At 43.1% G+C, this 17,374-nt stretch overlaps 10 protein-coding genes across 10 annotated transcripts; 4 read left to right on the top strand and 6 right to left on the bottom strand.

Moving 5' to 3' along the window:
• Positions 1–2: 2 nt before the first annotated feature.
• Positions 3–713, bottom strand: VCUG_01835 (uncharacterized protein; the record flags this gene model as incomplete). The annotated part of the gene is made up of 1 exon (XM_008076658.1): positions 3–713. A coding segment is annotated over one exon (711 nt), but the record flags the coding sequence as incomplete, so codon positions are not given.
• Positions 714–1,059: 346 nt separating this feature from the next.
• On the bottom strand, positions 1,060–1,939 carry VCUG_01836 (uncharacterized protein). Its single transcript, XM_008076659.1, has one exon. The coding sequence runs from the start codon at positions 1,863–1,865 to the stop codon at positions 1,332–1,334; it is 534 nt and encodes a 177-aa protein (XP_008074850.1). The 5' UTR covers positions 1,866–1,939; the 3' UTR covers positions 1,060–1,331.
• A 637-nt stretch (positions 1,940–2,576) lies between these two features.
• VCUG_01837 (uncharacterized protein) lies at positions 2,577–3,455 on the bottom strand (the record flags this gene model as incomplete). The annotated part of the gene is made up of 1 exon (XM_008076660.1): positions 2,577–3,455. One exon carries the CDS (start codon positions 3,453–3,455, stop codon positions 2,577–2,579), a length of 879 nt encoding a protein of 292 aa, XP_008074851.1.
• A 1,730-nt stretch (positions 3,456–5,185) lies between these two features.
• On the bottom strand, positions 5,186–6,211 carry VCUG_01838 (uncharacterized protein). Its single transcript, XM_008076661.1, has one exon. It carries the CDS (start codon positions 5,936–5,938, stop codon positions 5,240–5,242), a length of 699 nt encoding a protein of 232 aa, XP_008074852.1. The 5' UTR covers positions 5,939–6,211; the 3' UTR covers positions 5,186–5,239.
• Positions 6,212–7,225: 1,014 nt separating this feature from the next.
• Positions 7,226–7,896, top strand: VCUG_01839 (uncharacterized protein). Its single transcript, XM_008076662.1, has one exon. The coding sequence runs from the start codon at positions 7,244–7,246 to the stop codon at positions 7,637–7,639; it is 396 nt and encodes a 131-aa protein (XP_008074853.1). The 5' UTR covers positions 7,226–7,243; the 3' UTR covers positions 7,640–7,896.
• A 494-nt stretch (positions 7,897–8,390) lies between these two features.
• VCUG_01841 (uncharacterized protein) lies at positions 8,391–9,919 on the top strand. The gene has a single exon (XM_008076663.1). It carries the CDS (start codon positions 8,472–8,474, stop codon positions 9,012–9,014), a length of 543 nt encoding a protein of 180 aa, XP_008074854.1. The 5' UTR covers positions 8,391–8,471; the 3' UTR covers positions 9,015–9,919.
• VCUG_01842 (uncharacterized protein) lies at positions 9,751–10,930 on the bottom strand (the record flags this gene model as incomplete). Its single annotated transcript, XM_008076664.1, has 1 exon — positions 9,751–10,930. One exon carries the CDS (start codon positions 10,928–10,930, stop codon positions 9,770–9,772), a length of 1,161 nt encoding a protein of 386 aa, XP_008074855.1. The 3' UTR covers positions 9,751–9,769.
• A 1,935-nt stretch (positions 10,931–12,865) lies between these two features.
• On the top strand, positions 12,866–14,428 carry VCUG_01843 (tRNA-guanine transglycosylase, various specificities; the record flags this gene model as incomplete). The annotated part of the gene is made up of 1 exon (XM_008076665.1): positions 12,866–14,428. The coding sequence occupies one exon, from the start codon at positions 12,866–12,868 to the stop codon at positions 14,426–14,428; it is 1,563 nt and encodes a 520-aa protein (XP_008074856.1).
• A 450-nt stretch (positions 14,429–14,878) lies between these two features.
• VCUG_01844 (uncharacterized protein) lies at positions 14,879–15,853 on the bottom strand (the record flags this gene model as incomplete). The annotated part of the gene is made up of 1 exon (XM_008076666.1): positions 14,879–15,853. The coding sequence occupies one exon, from the start codon at positions 15,851–15,853 to the stop codon at positions 14,879–14,881; it is 975 nt and encodes a 324-aa protein (XP_008074857.1).
• Positions 15,854–16,645: 792 nt separating this feature from the next.
• VCUG_01845 (uncharacterized protein) lies at positions 16,646–17,374 on the top strand (the record flags this gene model as incomplete). The annotated part of the gene is made up of 1 exon (XM_008076667.1): positions 16,646–17,374. A coding segment is annotated over exon 1 (726 nt), but the record flags the coding sequence as incomplete, so codon positions are not given.

Here is a 17,374-nt window from a genome sequence, read left to right on the forward strand (position 1 = left end):
TTTTTCTTCTTTTTATCGGCTAAATTGGCATTATTAGGATTAAACGATGCGTCCATCCTTCCATCCTGTCCATAAAGATTCATCAGCTCAGACCCATTTACGCCCGGTCCGTAATTCATCAGGTAATTGCTACCGGGCTGAGGCGCGCTATACAAATTATCATACACGCCCATCGGGTTGTACAGGTAATTGTTCATATTGTTGTACTCTGCCGGATCACCAACAAGATTATTGTTATTCATGAGCTTGTTCCCAACATTTCTTGGTTGTGCAGCAAGATAATTGCTTGTGATATCCTTGTTGTTCGCTTCCTGCTGTCTGCCTTTTTCTGAGCTGCCAAGTAAGGCACTCGTACTAGCATCCTTAGCATTGGATGCCGGATATGCCATACTTCCATAGTTTCGCGCAGAATAGTTATTGAACATGTTCATATTATTTGCCATGCTTCTGCCATTTGGCCCCTTAAGACCATTTTTTTCTTCGCCTTCTTTGCCTTCTTCGCCCTTGCCAGCATCACCGCCACCTTCGCCACCCTCACCGCCACCGCCCTCTTCACCACCCTTGCTGTCCTCACCTATCGCAAATGGTAGGCTCTTATCCTTCGATTTGATCACAAGCGGGAACTCCTTAACCTTTATCCATAGGAATATTATGAATATAATGAATATGAAAAGTATTACACCAAGTATCTTGAAAAACAGACCGAATATCATTGAGCTGGCATTTCGCTCCCACTTTTATTTCGATGACGAAACTTTGTGTTTGCGATTTCTCAGCATGGTTTCATCAGGAAATGACAGTTTCACAGTTTTGGTCTATCCGATGCTACTTTTGCACCAGAAACTGTGCACAAATTTACAAGAAGTCGTTGTTGATGTGTATGAAGGTACCGCTCATAGAATTTATGCTGGATTTGGATGTACCTTATCACACAAAATAGAGCAAATATCGAACTTAAAACAAACTCTGCACCAAATGAAACGCCATAAAGATAATTTGCAGTATTTTGTACTTTCTTTGATCTGTGCAGAATAAAAATATGATAAAAAATCTTTTTAACAGCCGGACATGCTTTTAATTAACCTACATATCTTATCGATCATCCACGTCGGTTTAAATGGACAGTTAGCGCACAAGCCCCGCAACAATGCGCTTATTCAAAGACAGCAAGAAGTATAATCGCAATCTCACTTAGGCTGCCGAACAATCATGATCTGCAACATTTTCTGTTCCAACTCCATGGATCGATGCCCAACAATCATCCAATCACGACCAAACACATCATGCATAACAGGCGAACAGCACAGGACCTTTCAAGCTTATTTGTTTAATTACCTGAAATTAACCAATTTCATCACCAAATAACTAATTAATTTGAAAAGACCTATCCGTCCCATTAGAATGTACAAACTCACACACAAATAAACAACAATTCCTATCCACACTCGTCTAATTTCTTTTGCCTCGTTTACTTTGCTCCTAGCAATCACATCTCTTGCGCTAAGCAGCTCTTTCTCCAGGGCTTTGCTGTTGTAGCAAAGGCTCTTCAACCTCACACTGCTCTCGCTCAGTAGCATAATGTTCTGGTCGGCTGTGTCCACTTGCGATACCATTAGCGACAACGTATCGAAGAGATGCTTGTCCTCAGCATCATCCCTACGGTTGATGACTGGTTCCTCCTTCTGTGCTGAAGCGATGATGCTTTCCCTCAGCATTCGCAGCCATCCCGCTATCAAATCTTTATCGGGTGTAGATGAACCGTAGCACTGCAACTCATACTGGTTTATGAGCGAGTGCACCTGGTGCACATGTGCAGTCATGTCCTTGGGCTGTATGTTGAGAAGATTCGTTATCTGTTCCTCCATCTGGCGAGGGGCTATGCCAAACACAACCTGTTGAATGTCTGAACGAACCCCCACATCAACATTAAACAGAATTTCCTTCTCAAGTGCGAAGAAAACAAATCCTGGAATGTGCTGTGGCCCAAACAGGGACCATGGTACGAACCAGTGCCTGAGCAGGGCACTTATGCCAAAGAGATTCTGATCTAAAAGTGAACCATTTACACCAAAAACGTTCTTTCAATTTATTGTATGGTTCCCTTACACAGCGATATTTCACGATTTGTACCTGCGGTACGATATGACTGCTGAGCTGTTGCAGTAGGCTAAATATAACTCTCACAGTAAAAATGCATGCTCTTCTTCTGCTGCAGGGTCTTTCCTAACAAAACTGCCATCACTGCTGCAGGCACCTAGGTAAGATATTTCTAAAGAATGTACTCTCAAGAAGAAATAACCGGCAATGTAATTTTGTCCTACGTGCTCACAATGTTATGGAACAGTGCCCTCAATTTCATCGTTTTTAAAACCATGTTCTTCCAATATTACGGTGCAACTGCTGTTGTTCCGATGTGGTCAAAAACTTGATTTTTAATAGCAAGGCTGGCACCTTTTACGCCTCAAATCGACTACAAAATTAATTTTTGACGAACAGGAATTACTTTACTAGACAAGCTACCGATCAGCAGTTGTAACATTTGTAGGAAACAACAGCGACAAATACTTCTCGTTTGATCACTCCTTGTTAAAATCAGAGTACAGCTCATCATCATTCGAGTAGTCCTCCGTTGGATATCCCACGATCCGTTTTCTGTTCTTTAACAGGTACACATCATCCATCAAGTCATGCTCCTTAAGCTTAGAGCCGTTTTCGAGAATAAACCGCTCGCTCGACAAGTGCCGCACCGCTTTCAGATCGCGTACAAACTCGCCAAACGCGTTCTTCTCGCCCCCTATGCATTCCGATACGTACTTCTGAGCATTCCGCTCAAAGTTTGCCGTGTTGTTGAGCGGTCGGCTGGTACCAGACGATATCATTTTGTACACCGTGTCTGTTATTATCTCTTTCAGGGCACGCAACTCGCCGTACATCACGCCTGCCGTGTTGCTGCAGCTACTATTGCTTAGCAGCGCGCTGTTGGGCGGTAGAATAACACGCTCGGGGCAGAACAGTAGCACCAGGTCATTCCCCATTCTCGGGCCCATCTGAGCGGTAAAAGCGGTTTTAACTATGTTTGTTCGTGCCAGTACCGGATTGCCCTCTATACACTTCGTTATGTCGTACGGCATGCCCTCCAAAACAACCTTTGTGAAGTCGCCACGTACCTGTATGCCAAGATTTTGTATGTCCTCGTTTATGATGTCGAATATGCCGCCAAAGAACTTGGTCACGGTGCTGAGCGCGTTGAGATCCGAACTGAACTCGACAGACAACGCTGCTCGGAGAGCAACTATTGCGGTACCATCGGCATGCACACCGATTCTGATCACGGTTGTACCACGTGTCCTGTTCTGTACTTTTTTGAAAGACGGCTTGAGCCGCGAAGCCGGAAGCAAAAATGAGTGTACAACAGCGAGATAAAGGATAAATATTTGCATCACATACGCACGCATACACAGCTAAAAGGTAGGCTTGAAACCGAACATGTTTTTGATCTATTAAAAAGATCATGAAGAAAGGCAGTATCCAAGAAATGAATTGTTCCAGAGTGCAGATGTGATACGGCCGTAAATGCAACATCATACGTTCAGAAAGAACACTTCATTGCACAGGCCGTGTTGATGACCGGCATTGCACATTGAAGTGTTCTTCCTGAGCGTATGATGTTGCATATCGATCAAGTATTAATCGCACGTAGTTGTCATTCTAAAAAGGTAAAACATGCCAATCACAAAACATTAATTTTAATGGGTAGCTTATCGGCGTATTCATTGCTGCTATTTAAGGAAGAAGCTGCGATAAATTTAATCAAATATCACCCTTAAATTTATCTAATGCACCCGGATGCTTAAAGCTCACCGATGAACTGCCATGTCAATCATGAACCGTGGCAATCAACAATTCGAGTTACTTTTGGTGTTGTGCAGTGCATGCGGTAAAAAGCTACTCGATAATGCACGCGCTGTTCACGGTTGGTTGTTTCCTTTGCTAAATCACGCTCTGTTAGAAATGTTCTGTAGAATATTATGCGATGCATCAGTTGCTGCTCATTGGCAGTTACATTAGAACACCGCCATAGATACGAAATATTGGTGGTGTTTGAAAATGAGCAAAATCGTGTGAAACGCTTAAAAATGCTACATTTTCGTGCAGCACCGCATTTAATACGAAATATTGGTGGTGTTTGAAAATGAGCAAAATCGTGTGAAACGCTTAAAAATGCTACATTTTCGTGCAGCACCACATTTAATGAATTGCTGTAGGTTCAAAGTTCTTATCATATAAATAAAAAGACAACTCGAAAGCTGATTGCTTGTGATAAGGTGTGAAAAGCGGCAAAAGCATGATTTGTTGCGGAATAAAAGCATTTTATGCCATCACCACGTTAATTTTATCGTACGGTAGCACCAAAACTAACTTTCAAATTTGTTGACCAAAACAATGGTAATAATGCAGCAGACTGTCATGATCTGAGTCAACAAACTTGCAATTTAGTTTTGATCATGGGTATTTAAGATAGCATTCATTTATGAATTGATATACATCAAAGTATCAGATAGCTCGTATTTTTGTTCATTTATGAATTGATATACATCAAAGTATCAGATAGCTCGTATTTTTGCTGTAAATATTGGATGTGCTGCCACTTACGATACTGCCATGTTGTATTTGCGATCACGCGTAGCAGAGATTGGCAGTTCATGATATATTCAACGTGGAAGGTGTGCATTTAACCATCTTAATCATAATTTAGACAAAGTGTAAGAAACCCTTTCAATATTTGATTATCATCCTAAGGTGTTTGGAACGTTTTACATTTCTTAGTTGTGTGCAGAGATGCATACGCATGCTATAAACAAACTTTTTATGCTGTGCTTGTATTCTGTGCACAACAGAGGTACGGTTAAAATGCAGAGCGTCAATTCCATTTGTTCACAAACACCATTCTACAAGTTGAAGATGTGCTTTGATTTGCAATGCTGCATAGGCATTTTAGATAACTCACTGCGACTGTTTGAAATGGATAAGACAGGAAATAATCACTTTTCTGCCACGGCAGCGGAACGAAACCGCAGTGACCAATCTCAAGAAGTAAGCTAAAAGGAAGAGGGTGCATGTGCTGGTTCTGAATGAACAAAAGCACCGGCTATCGATGCCTTAAAAAATATTGCTATCGTGTAATTTTGCCCAAACTATTTTAATTGAGTACGGCAAATAAGCACCTGCTCAAGAATTGCTAGGTTGATGAAGCGCGCAACACAGATATTAATCCATAGGCCACGGCAAGATTTTCGTCCTCTTTTACCGTGACACTCAGTTTATCCTCCACCTCTAGCGTCTTTTTAGCATCATCGACATGCAATTGATAAATTTTATGCGCATTGTTTCTCGAAACGGCAATAAATACGTTTCTCTGACATTTAGGAGATGAGCGATTGAAAAAGCTTATCTGCCGATTAATGATGCAAATCGGGAAATTACGAAATATTTTAGCAGCCACTTTCACCAGAATGTTCGTGTTGCAAAGCATTTTGTGCTTCTTCAAGGTGTTGTACGCGATCCAATTCGTGCAACGTTGCAGCGAACCGGTACCGTGCAGATCTTTATGCTTATCGTAATCTAGTTCAGCCTGTTTGTGCTTATCCAGCTCTTCTATCAACCCCGAAGCATCAGCACCAAGTATTTCCATCATTAATCCCAGTACTTCATTGTTATCGATGTTGCTACCCGTGATAGCCAGCAAATATTCTCTCGCACGACCATCCTTCAGAAACTCGTTCTGTAGCTTAGCCGATCCATTCACTTCCTTGTGAATCCGTGCTTGGTACTTCTTGTCAACATTCCGTAGCATTGAGTAAGCTACGAGCAGGAGTATAACTAGCAGCAGAACAATAGCACATGGCACTATAATCGCGATTGTTACTCTTTTTTCCATTGATCAACACTCCGTTCACCTTTTTATACTCATGATGCCTGTCAAACCATAAATTTTGATCTGCCAAGCTTTCCTTTTACAGCTTCTTCCATAAAAATACGAAATGCACAGTTCATGCTCTCAGCTGTCACCGGTTGTACTCCTATAATTTGCTTAACTCCCTGTAATGAATGATTGATATTTAAAGGAGGCATCAACGTAATCAAGCGCTGTGCACTGATGGATATTTGCAGTTTAAATATGATGTTAGATAAGCATCTACCACGCTGATCATTGATATGAACATGCTAATCACGGTTTACCCTTCTTTCATTTTTTGGTCCAATCATTGTTTTACTCCTCAAGTCAGAACTGCTAGTGTTTTAGCCCATCGTAGCACCTCCTTATCAGCAGTAGGAATAGACGACATAACAAGCAAATTTCTTAATTTTACAAGGTTCTCCGTTATAAACGAAGAGTGAGCAAAACTGCCCGCTCACCACGCCTGTAATAGCACGGTGCATGCAACACGACAGGTCATACCGCTGGTAAGGACAATATTCTTTGATGCTGACATGATGAGGTAACAGCATTCGCTAGTACGTAATGATTTGATCAAAGGAGTACGTCTAGTGATTGTTACTCGTATACAACCCATCTCTGTTCGTACATGTTGTGCTTAATCTCAGGTGTAAAATCTTAAAAATTGTTATCAATGTTACATCGTGGCTAAGCAACGTCCTCTTCACTGTGATAATCCGTAGCACCACGTTTTGATTTGCTAAAAGGTGTTAAAGGCCCGCTTGTTCAGACATACCGCATCATGCAGCTTTGATCAATCAAAGTGCGCGTGAGCGTGTTCATCCGTAGTTTGCAATTTAACGTGGTAAACAACTCAACCGCGTCCTTCTTTTTTTACGTTTTGTTATTTACCTTCAAAGATTCTTTCGTGGTTTTGATTGCTACGTTGGTCTACCCCGTGTATCGGTTCTAATACCATTTGTTCAGTGCTATGTTCGTGTTATTTCCTCAACACCGTTCTTATTGCCAGTTTTTTGTGCTCTCTGCTCAATGTAAGACATATTATTTCATGGCGCTGTTATTTCACGGTACTCCTCCACGCTAACGATGTACCTCATTTATTCAAGCAGCACCGTATCACGCCCATATTTCGTACTCCTCCACGCTAACGATGTACCTCATTTATTCAAGCAGCACCGTATCACGCCCATATTTCATACTCCTCCACGTTTCATCGCAAAAACTAAAACATTTCATAAATAATTTAAAACGACCCCCACCCAAAAAACAGAACAAGCCCAGCAAATGACAACACGCAAACAAGAACGAAATCTAGAACATCGCGAGCACCGCCACAGCAATTATCCGCGCGACGAGTACTTCCGCACGCGGTACGGGTATCCCCGCAGGCCCTTGTACAGCGGTGCACGCGAATCGGTGCGTGCACGGTATCTGCCCGAGGGAGGTACCGGCGGATACGAGGAGCGCTCTTACAGGAGAAGGTACGATGACAGGTTGTACGACAGGAGCAGGGAAAGGCCGTATGACAGGCCCGAGCGCATGTTTGACAGGCATGGTAGCAGAGGATCTTTTAGAAGAGGTGGTAGCAGAGAAAAAATTCCCACGATCGAAGTGATGGATGCACAGATGAAGCGGTACATGGCAGGTGAGAAGATCGATGCAGGGTATGAGAAGTTGTGATGATTATAAAAACGTTTTCAAGTAACTCCGCTCTTTGAGCCCTTCGTAAGTCGTGGTGCGATGGGGTATTGGGCCGTGTGCAGGGTCCTTCTCGTTTTAAGGACACGGTATGGCCGCACTCCTCGTTGCAGCGGAGCTTCTCCTCGGTGTTTATGCACAGTTCGTTTTTCTTTTCTTGTTTATAACGCGGAGGTGTGCGTTGCTCTCTTGGTGCATCGCTGTTCATTTCCAATACGGGTGCTGATCAAGCACGTAGCACCGTGAATAAATGTTTTCATATTTTTTAAGGACCGCTTGCCGGTCATTTATTCCGTAGGTACTGCTTCATCCCGATGATCCCTTCGTTTTGTGAATTTCTCCCGAGAGGTGCACCGGCACGTTTGCTGGGTACGGGTGGTTTACACGATGCAAATCATTGCGGTACCTGCTCCCAGTCTTAAGATCATACTGCCGTGCACGGCATAAAAACGTAGGGCTTGGTTGCTGTAGGGATGCGCAGCGTGCGATCAACGGTTTATGTTCTAACGAATGCTGGTCTTCACAATACCTGTCAAGGAATGTGCTCGGGTCAGCACCTCCATTTTACCGTTATTTTGATTTGTTGTTCTGTTCGTGCGGTTGCCATGGCTGCGGTTGGAGGTGCAGCCAAATGACTGAGGGCAGAACAATGCAATTATAGGGTACACCATCCAATACCCTTGCCATCAGCCGCACTTACACATTTAGGGACCGTATCGCCCCATTGCGATGTTCCTCGTCATGCCCCACCGGTTGGTCATTACCGGCCGTGTTCCCAGGGTCATACCTTAAAATTTAAAATTTTGCACCCCTCATGGACGAGCTGTACAAAAAATACGTTGATCTTCTGAAAGAGAATAGCACGCTCAAATTGAGGATAGCAGCGCTTGAACACGAGCTGTCAAAGAATGGAGAGACAGGCAGAGCGGTGCACGACCACAAAGAGAACGAGAACAACGCCTTTCTGATCGAGAGGATAGATAGGCTGGAAAAAGAAAAGCTGGTGTGGGACAGGGCTGGTGCAGGGTGCACGACGGGTGCGCACCAAGAGGAAATAAAGCAGTTGAACGACCACTACAAGGCCATCCTGAAGGACTTTCGCACGAACATAACGGGTCTGCTCGGTTTCAAGGTTGATATGATCGATGATGCCGTGCACCTGCACTCGCTGTACTCGTTTGACAGGAGCGATGTGTTCTCGTTCAATGTCAATGGCAGCTGCTACGAAATGGTGAACAACCATTTTGCGGAGGGGTACAAGAGGGAGATAGAGACGTACGTGGTGAAGGGACGGAGTGTGCCTGCCCTGTTAGCACATGTTACGCTTGATTTGTTTAGCAAGAGGACCTTTCAGTGAGTGAAACGTGTGTTTGGTGGGGCTGTGGTGATCAGGAGCATTCGTTGGCGTGTCCCGGTAACGCGCATGTATTCGTGCCGAACAAAGGACGTGGCCAATAAAAGCACTTGTAGAGAGAATGATGTTAAATTATGAGGGTCTTTCAAGCGTACCGTTCGTCAATCTCAACCGGGTGGTGCGGTCCTGAACATATCCAGGGAATGTTCTCATAGGACCGTGATACGTCTCTTTACAGCTGTGCCTCTGCAGCCGGTGTGCCTGTTTCTCTTGAAGAACTAAAATTACTTTTAGGTGCAGAGTGCGTCAGCATCAAACGGGCGTGGTTCTCCAACAGTAATGGTGCACACACGTGTTGGTGCTTTGGAAGGAACACAGTCGTTTGTTACGATTCGTCGCTCTTGTGTGGCTGCGCGTGAACCGAGAGCTGTGTTATGAGCTTGGTGGGCCCGTAAGAAATTTTCTATTCCTGACGTTTTGGTTGAAACGTAAGAAAAGGTTGAATGATTGATCGCAGGATTTACGTGAAGGGCTGTTCGGTGTTTTGCTAAAATTTTGGTTGCCAGGTACTCTGATGGCCGTTAATGGTCGCATCGTGCGCACTACGATGCTTGTCTGCGTTGCACTCGGTACCAAAAACGGACCTGATGATGCGGTGCCAGGGCCCCCTGCTGGAAGACTGCCGTTCCCTGAACAACACCTTTAACACGGATCACCATACGCACAGGCACGTCCACCTCCTATAATTACACGTTTATTTAACCGCCCCGCATCTTCTCCATATCCCTTTCAATTCCTGCCAGCTCATAGACCAGGGTGTCAATCTTAGGATAATAAACATCATCACCAACGCTATTCATCTTCACGTCCAGGTCGGCGTGTTTCTTGAACTTGTCCCTCAATGCCTGCAATTTATCAAGAAGCGTATCGGTGTGCACGCCATTCACGGCCGTGGTTGTTTCTTTGGGCTGTTCTTCCTTTTTATGTATCTCGGTGGTTGCCTTGGTACCGTCTGGCAGGGTCTCCTTCCGCTTCTCGATTGTTTCCTTTGGTTTGTCCGATGATTTCTTATCTGACTGTGTTTTTTCTGATGAGGTCTTATCCGGTGCAGTCGTGTCAGATAACGTTTTATCAACTGATGTCTTTTCGATTGACGTGCCTTTGTCCGATGACGTAATAACCGTGTCGGTGTGAGCTGCGCCTGTCTCATCACTGGCCGTAACCACCGTGTGTTCATCCGGGTGTTTCACCTTTACGGTCTCCGAGAATGTTCCATCCGGATGGGTAACCTTCACCGTATCGGTGGTCACCTCTCCCCCCGCATCCGTGCTCCTCTTCTCGACCACGTGCTCGCTTTCCTTCAACTTCCTGTTGAGCAGCTCATCCGCCCTGTCAATCACCCCTTTGATGCCGCCCAACGCCTCATCCTCCCTTTCCTCCAAGTTCTTCGTGATTTCACCCTCGTTCAGCTTGCTGAGCACCTCCTTATCGATCATATCCTTGGCCTTCTCACCCAGCTCCTCGGTCTTCTTCGCATACTCATCCCTTACCTTTGTTACTTTGTCAGCGGCATCGTCAATCACGTTCTTTATGGTTGAATTCACGTTCTGTTCCAAATCGTCCTTGGCAGTTTTGAGTTTGCTACCCACGTTCTTTAGGAAGTCTCCCGTTTTGTCGCCCACGTTCTCCAGTATTGAAACGGTTTCGCCCGTTTCTGCATCGATGGCTTCGGTCTCAGCCACCTTCTCCTTTACCACCTTGACCGGTGAAGCGGTGATATCCCCGTCATTTTTTAGGATGTTTTCCACCTCTTTCATCGTTTTCAGGCCCGGATGGTAGTCAACGGGTGGGGAAGGATTTGTAAGATCAACGCAATCGTCCATAAAAGTGCGTATGAATGATACGAAGCTGAGCAACATGTAGGACGAGATAAGACGCCTTTTATAAAGATGATGTGTTTTTCATTTGATCGATTTCAATCGTTCTGTTTTATCGTGCGTCTTTTTAATGGTGCGAGTGCCGTTTTGTTTTAGTGTGCTGGTCTGCGTTCATTGGTGCAGCCTATGACAGCGTACCTAATTTGACGGGTTACACGTTCTGTTATGGGCGTAGTTGCAAGGATCTGCCGCACAGATTACGTTGCAGCACCTCATCGTGCAACGAACACGTGCGATCACCGGTGCAGTTTATCACTCCTGGTGAATGATCAGCCTTTGATTGCCCAGCACCTCATCGTGCAACGGCCAAAACAGCAAGCACTGAAAAGGGGCCGTGCCGTGCACATGCAAAAGAAGTCCACGGCCCAGCCGTAAAAAACGTGCACCCCACCGTACGTTAACACAGCGCATCACCCGTTCATTTCCAATCAACGATCCAGCACGCAGTATTCACCGTCCTACATCACCTACAAGGCTCTGCCCGTGTCACACTCAATTCAATTTGCTTAACACCTCAGTTCCACTAAAACAGTTGCTTAGAACGAAGTTGCAGCACAGAACAAGAGTTTCATCCTCTGCGGACTAACGAACGTATCACTGCTCGTGTGTACTTCAGTTCTGGTCACTGTTTGCAATGTTGTTGTGTTATTGTACCAGCTGTGGTATTTCCGTTCGTAAAACACGGTAACGGTTAGCTATGCTACGCACCAGCAGTGTAGAACCATGCTTACCTGTTACAAATCATAATTTACAATTCGTAATTTTATCACCTTCTATTACAAATCGTATTAGTTCACAGCATCACGCACAAAAAAGTGCTCGTCCTCATTCGGCACAACCATCAATCCTCAACTCAACCACCAATCCTCAACTCAACCATCAATCCTCAACTCAACCACCAATCCTCAACTCAACCATCAATCCTCAACTCAACCACCAATCCTCAACTCAACCATCAATCCTCAACTCAACCACCAATCCTCAACTCAACCATCAATCCTCAACTCAACCATCAATCCTCAACTCAACCACACTTATCAAGTATCTCCATTGCTCCGCTCCATTATCGTAAATAATTTATTTTAAGCATTTTTATGTGAATGCTTGCAGCACCGCTCATCTACTCTCCATTCTAGTACGTGCTGTCAAGCGATGTGCACTGCTTTACCTCAAACCTGACAGGAATGAAATATCCGTGCCAAAGTGGTTCAATACATTAAAAATGATTGATCTATCACCCTGCAGCACTCATAAAGACAGAAATAGCAGCAAATCATTTTTATTATTGACGATGAGTTGAAATGAGGAACAAAAGCGGTACGGTGCAGGGATGTTCATTAATGTTGAATAAAGGAGCAGAAGTACAGAACATTGCACCATTACTCATTCTCATACGTATTCCGATCTCATTCTCATTCCCCATGCCGTCTGGTACACCACAACTCATCAAACCCAACCGTTAACAACACGTCAATACGAGCTACCCATCTATGAATGGTTCTTTACAACACGTTGTACTGCCCGTTATTACGTGCATGGTGCTTATCACCATGCACAGATCGTACGGTTATTACGTAGGATGAGGTGCGTGACGTGTTGTTGCAGATAAACGGTTCTAACAGGTTACTCGATCTACGGTCCTACTCCACGATCTGTAACATCTTAATGAGTGGTGCACTCAGTTTCGTTTCCGATACGGGGAGCAGAATAAATGGTGGTTGGTCGGTGGTGTGAGCTGAGTTGATCAGCACCACGGAATAAACGTGAACTGTAGCAAACATTGGAATCAAAACGGTAGTAAAAAATTGTAAAATGGCTATTCTACCATACTATTCATGTCATGTACCATTCCTCATCCCAGTTTAATTACGCTACGCCCACACGTTTTAAGTGCTAATTTACTCACAGCCCTGCCCCATGCCGTTCAAAATACTAAAAAGGTGCACAAAGACAAACGCTCGCACATCAACACTCATCCTCAATCACCACAGCGCATCTCTTCCCACCTTCATGCCGGTCGCTACGCACGGCATTCTGAAAGCAAAACATGTGTACGAGGATGAAATAATACTGGGCAATACGTTTCATCTGAGGAACTTGAACAGGGACTTGCACGATTTTATGGGGGTGAAAGGAGGGATGCTCACTGATAGTGGAGGGTTTCAGATCATAAGTTTGAGAAATAGTGTGAATGAGGATGGTGTGGTTTTTTTGGATTATAGCTGTGATGGCAGGAGGATAAGTGATGTTGAGAATGATGGAGGTGCTGAGAATGATGGAGGTGCTGAGAATGATGGAGGTGCTGGGAATGATAGAGGTGCTGAGAATGATAGAGGTGCTGGGAATGAAGGAGGTGTTGAGAATGAAGGAGGTGCTGGGAATGAAGGAGGTGCTGAGAATGATGGAGGTGCTGAGAAAGCACATCACAGCTGTGGTGGTAGTGCGGTGGATAATCTGCAGTACTGCAGGAACGTGTACTGCTTAAACACGAAGTGCACAGGCTGTACATTCACGCTCACCCAAAAGACGGCATACCTCAGCAGTGCACCCAACACAGCATTGCAGAAACACTTCCTGCTTACGCCCGAGAAGAGCATAGCAATACAAAACGTGCTAAATTCTGACATTGCCATGCAGCTGGATGATGTAATACGACCATGCTCACCCAAAAATAGGCATCTAACGGCCGTGAAGAGAAGTATTAGGTGGCTGGACAGGTGCTTGGCGCACACGCAGAACAGCACACAACTGCTGTTCCCTATCGTGCAGGGCGGTCTGTTCAACGATCTGAGAATGCTCAGTGTTGATGAAATCGTACGTAGAGGAGCGCAGGGCATTGCTATTGGCGGGTTGTGTGGCGGTGAGGATAAAAAGATGTTCTGTGACGTTGTGTTTAGCACGGTGAATTACATCAGGGAAAGGATTGAATGCCCTGTTTATGTGATGGGTGTTGGTTATCCGGAGGATATCGTTGTTAGTGTTATGTTGGGCAGTGACATGTCGGATTGTGTGTATCCCACGCGTACTGCTCGGTTTGGCAGGATGTTTACGGATTATGGAGATATTAACGTTAATTCGTTCGTGGATGATGGTTTAAAACGTACAACGAGTGCTAACTCTTCGAAAGACCCTTCAAGTCATACAAGAAATGCTAATCATTCAAAGAACCCTTCCAATCACACAAGAAAGCGTGCGTACACCGGTACGGTAATTCGTAACGGCGCGGTTTACAACGGATGCGAATGCCAGACCTGCACACGCTTTTCCATAAATTATCTAAAAATGATACGTAACACACCTAATTTTTGCATATTAATGACAGAGCACAATCTGTTCTACCTAAGAGGACTGATTAGTAGGATGAAAAGAGGAATTGAGAACGGTACGCTGGACGTATTTATAAAGGAATGGATGATGAAAAGGTTTGGAGGGGATGTGCCTGATTGGGTTAAGCATGCCTATAATTTGGTGAATATATGAGATATTAAAGACAGTTTTTGATAAAGTTGAGGTATTAAGCAGCAATTTGTTGAAATGCTTTATTAGGGGTATTACAAGCACTTTTTAAACGCATACTTATCAAATGGTAATTAACGTTCTTTGATCACAAAAACGTTGATACCCAGTAATGTCTTTCAATGATGATGTATTAGGTTTACTAAATGCAATCGCTGAATAATGATTCGATTACGTGAGCTATTCTGCAATTGTTGTACAATAAAATTAATTTTGGTTCGTATCTATTGCTGTAACTCTAAATAAAGTAGTACGTGTACGAATGACGTGTCTAAACCAGGTATTCGTTTTATTCTTGCTTTTATACCATTTTTGCTCCTTCAAACTCCGCTCAAATACACTCATAACTAAACATACAAGTACTTTAATTAGCATACAACGTTCTCTTCACCATACTACCACTGCTTATTACACTTACTGAAAACCTGGTAATATTCTCTGTAGAAAATCCTTATTTACAGAGTTCATCATTTCTTTTACCTTTTGCAGTGCATCATCAGATAAATCTGTAATGATTTTCCTTATCAAATCTGTTAGCATATCCATATTTCTGGTAATCAGGTGTTTGATTTCTAAATTTCCTTGTGCAACTGTTTTAACGACCCCTTCATTTTCCAAAGTACTCAACTCTTCAACTAAAGTAGCTGTCCTATTTAGTATGTACTGTTTCTGTTCAACTACGTATGTTACAAGCGTTTCAACCATTTGTTTATTCTTTCGCGACGTATTGTTCATTGTACTAGTTATAAATTCGTTTGCAATAGTATTCACTATCTTTGTAATGTTTTCAACGAGTTGTTCGTTATTTAGTGATATCTTTTTTATATCACTCTCATTTACAGGGTTGAAGTGCAACACGGTATCTCCCAATCTGTCAAAGTCCTCTAAAACACCTTTCAAAAGCTCGAAAATCTCTGAATTCCTATTCAAGAGTAATGTAGAATACCTTACAAGCTTTTGCTCATGCGATTGTTCGACTAACGTGTACACGCCCGATCGGATTCTTTCAGCCAATAAGCTTAAATCCCAAGTCTTCTCTAAAAGTGGTTCTTGTGACAAATTCGTACAAATATTTATGAAATTATCATAGAACGTATCTTTGTTCTTTTCCATAATACTTCTTATTGTCACCACCTCTTCATCCGTTATTTTATTTGTCTCGAAGTTCATTTCCTCCAGTTTTACTAATATCCTCTTCTTAAGCTCCTCATCGACAGCACTGGTATTGTTCACTACCATCTTTATAACACTTTCGATATCGGGTGTTAATAGATCCAAGGGACGAAATGCCTCGGTGGTTATCAAATGTTCAGGATTAGTTTTACTATCTTCAGATGATGCTATCACTGTTCCATTGAACAATAGAACAACGATGTATAAAAAGATCATGAGTACTTTGTAGCACGCCTATTTATACTTTTTTAAGAAAAGCATTCTAGAATTATTTAAGCTTATTTTCATGCATTAAGTGAGAAAGTACGAGATAATACCTAAAATAGCAATGTTTGTTATTATTTATGTTGCTTAATGTTGACATGAACAGATCCAGAAAAGTTTTCGTTTAGTTGTGGCCGTATAAAGCGATGAAATAAACTTATTTAAGAGAAAAACACATGAAAGAATAATTTTATTAATTTTTGCTTTATTGCGTATTTTGTATAAACATATCTTGCTTTATGAAACGATTTTGGTGACTGTTAGAGAATGCATGGCAGAGCAATAACAACGATTATGAAGTAATGTTTGATAGCGCAAGGTGTGAATCACGCAGCGATACAGTGAAAGACCTTTTCGCTCTTCTACGACGTAAAAAGATAGAGCCAAGCTTATGACACGTGAAGAGCAGTACATAAACTGTTTGTGTTTCTGGGCATTGCCCTGTTGTAAATTTGATTATCAACACTGTATTTAATTCTAGAGTAGCATAAAAATGCGAAATGCATAGTGGTACAGCTCCATACAGCATTTACAGTTGTATTAGAAATAAATGCATGAATAGCGCTTGAGAGTGTCTTTGTAGCACTCCTTATGAATCGGGCAATACCCCTGCTGTTGAACCAGGCAATACCTCTACTGCTAACAACACCAACCATTCCGTGCAAATAAACCATCCTCATTCTTCAGCTGCCCTCAATCTCTAAACAGTACAAAATTTTAAAAACGAGAGGGGTAACAAAAAAAGATATGTTCAGCAACAACGAAGAGCACAAGAACAGCAAAGAAAAGAACAACGAATGCATAAAAAGAATAAAAGAGGAGAATGGTGTGCATAATCAGGGAATATGCGAGGATGGCGCACTTAGAGATGATATTCTGATGAGTCGCGGACAGGCACGATACGGTGTTGGCAGCGCACCCGGTGTACGGATAGATGGTGTTGTGATGGGCAGTGAATGGGCCGGTGTGCTAAGGACTGACAGCATGTCAGGCGTGAATGAGTACATGGGGGATGATTACGCTGCCAAGAATCAGAACATTCAGTGCAACGGGTACGGTGCCATCCAAGACTTGAGAAATGCATCTACAGCATCAAATACACCGATCCAGTCACACGAGCACTTCAATATTCCACAACAGCAAATACTTTCCATGCATCCCGTTACTTCACACTCCTCATCTTCTGTGAACACGAACTGGTCAAACTTTTCAATTTACAAGCACATGACAGGCATACCTGATAGTGTGCAGAATAACAGTTTAGGATCTTTGAATGATATTTTTAGGAGAAGTGAGGGTAACACGTTCTTGGATATTAACGGAGAAGAGAGTAATGAGAAGGATAGGATTGATGAGAAGGATAGGATTGATGAGAAGAATAGGATTGATGAGAAGGATAGGATTGATGAGAAGAATAGGATTGATGAGAAGGATAGGATTGATGAGAAGAATAGGATTGATGAGAAGAATAGG

The sequence above is a fragment of the Vavraia culicis genome, assembly GCF_000192795.1.
Source record: "Vavraia culicis subsp. floridensis unplaced genomic scaffold supercont1.33, whole genome shotgun sequence".
Taxonomy (NCBI): domain Eukaryota; kingdom Fungi; phylum Microsporidia; family Pleistophoridae; genus Vavraia; species Vavraia culicis.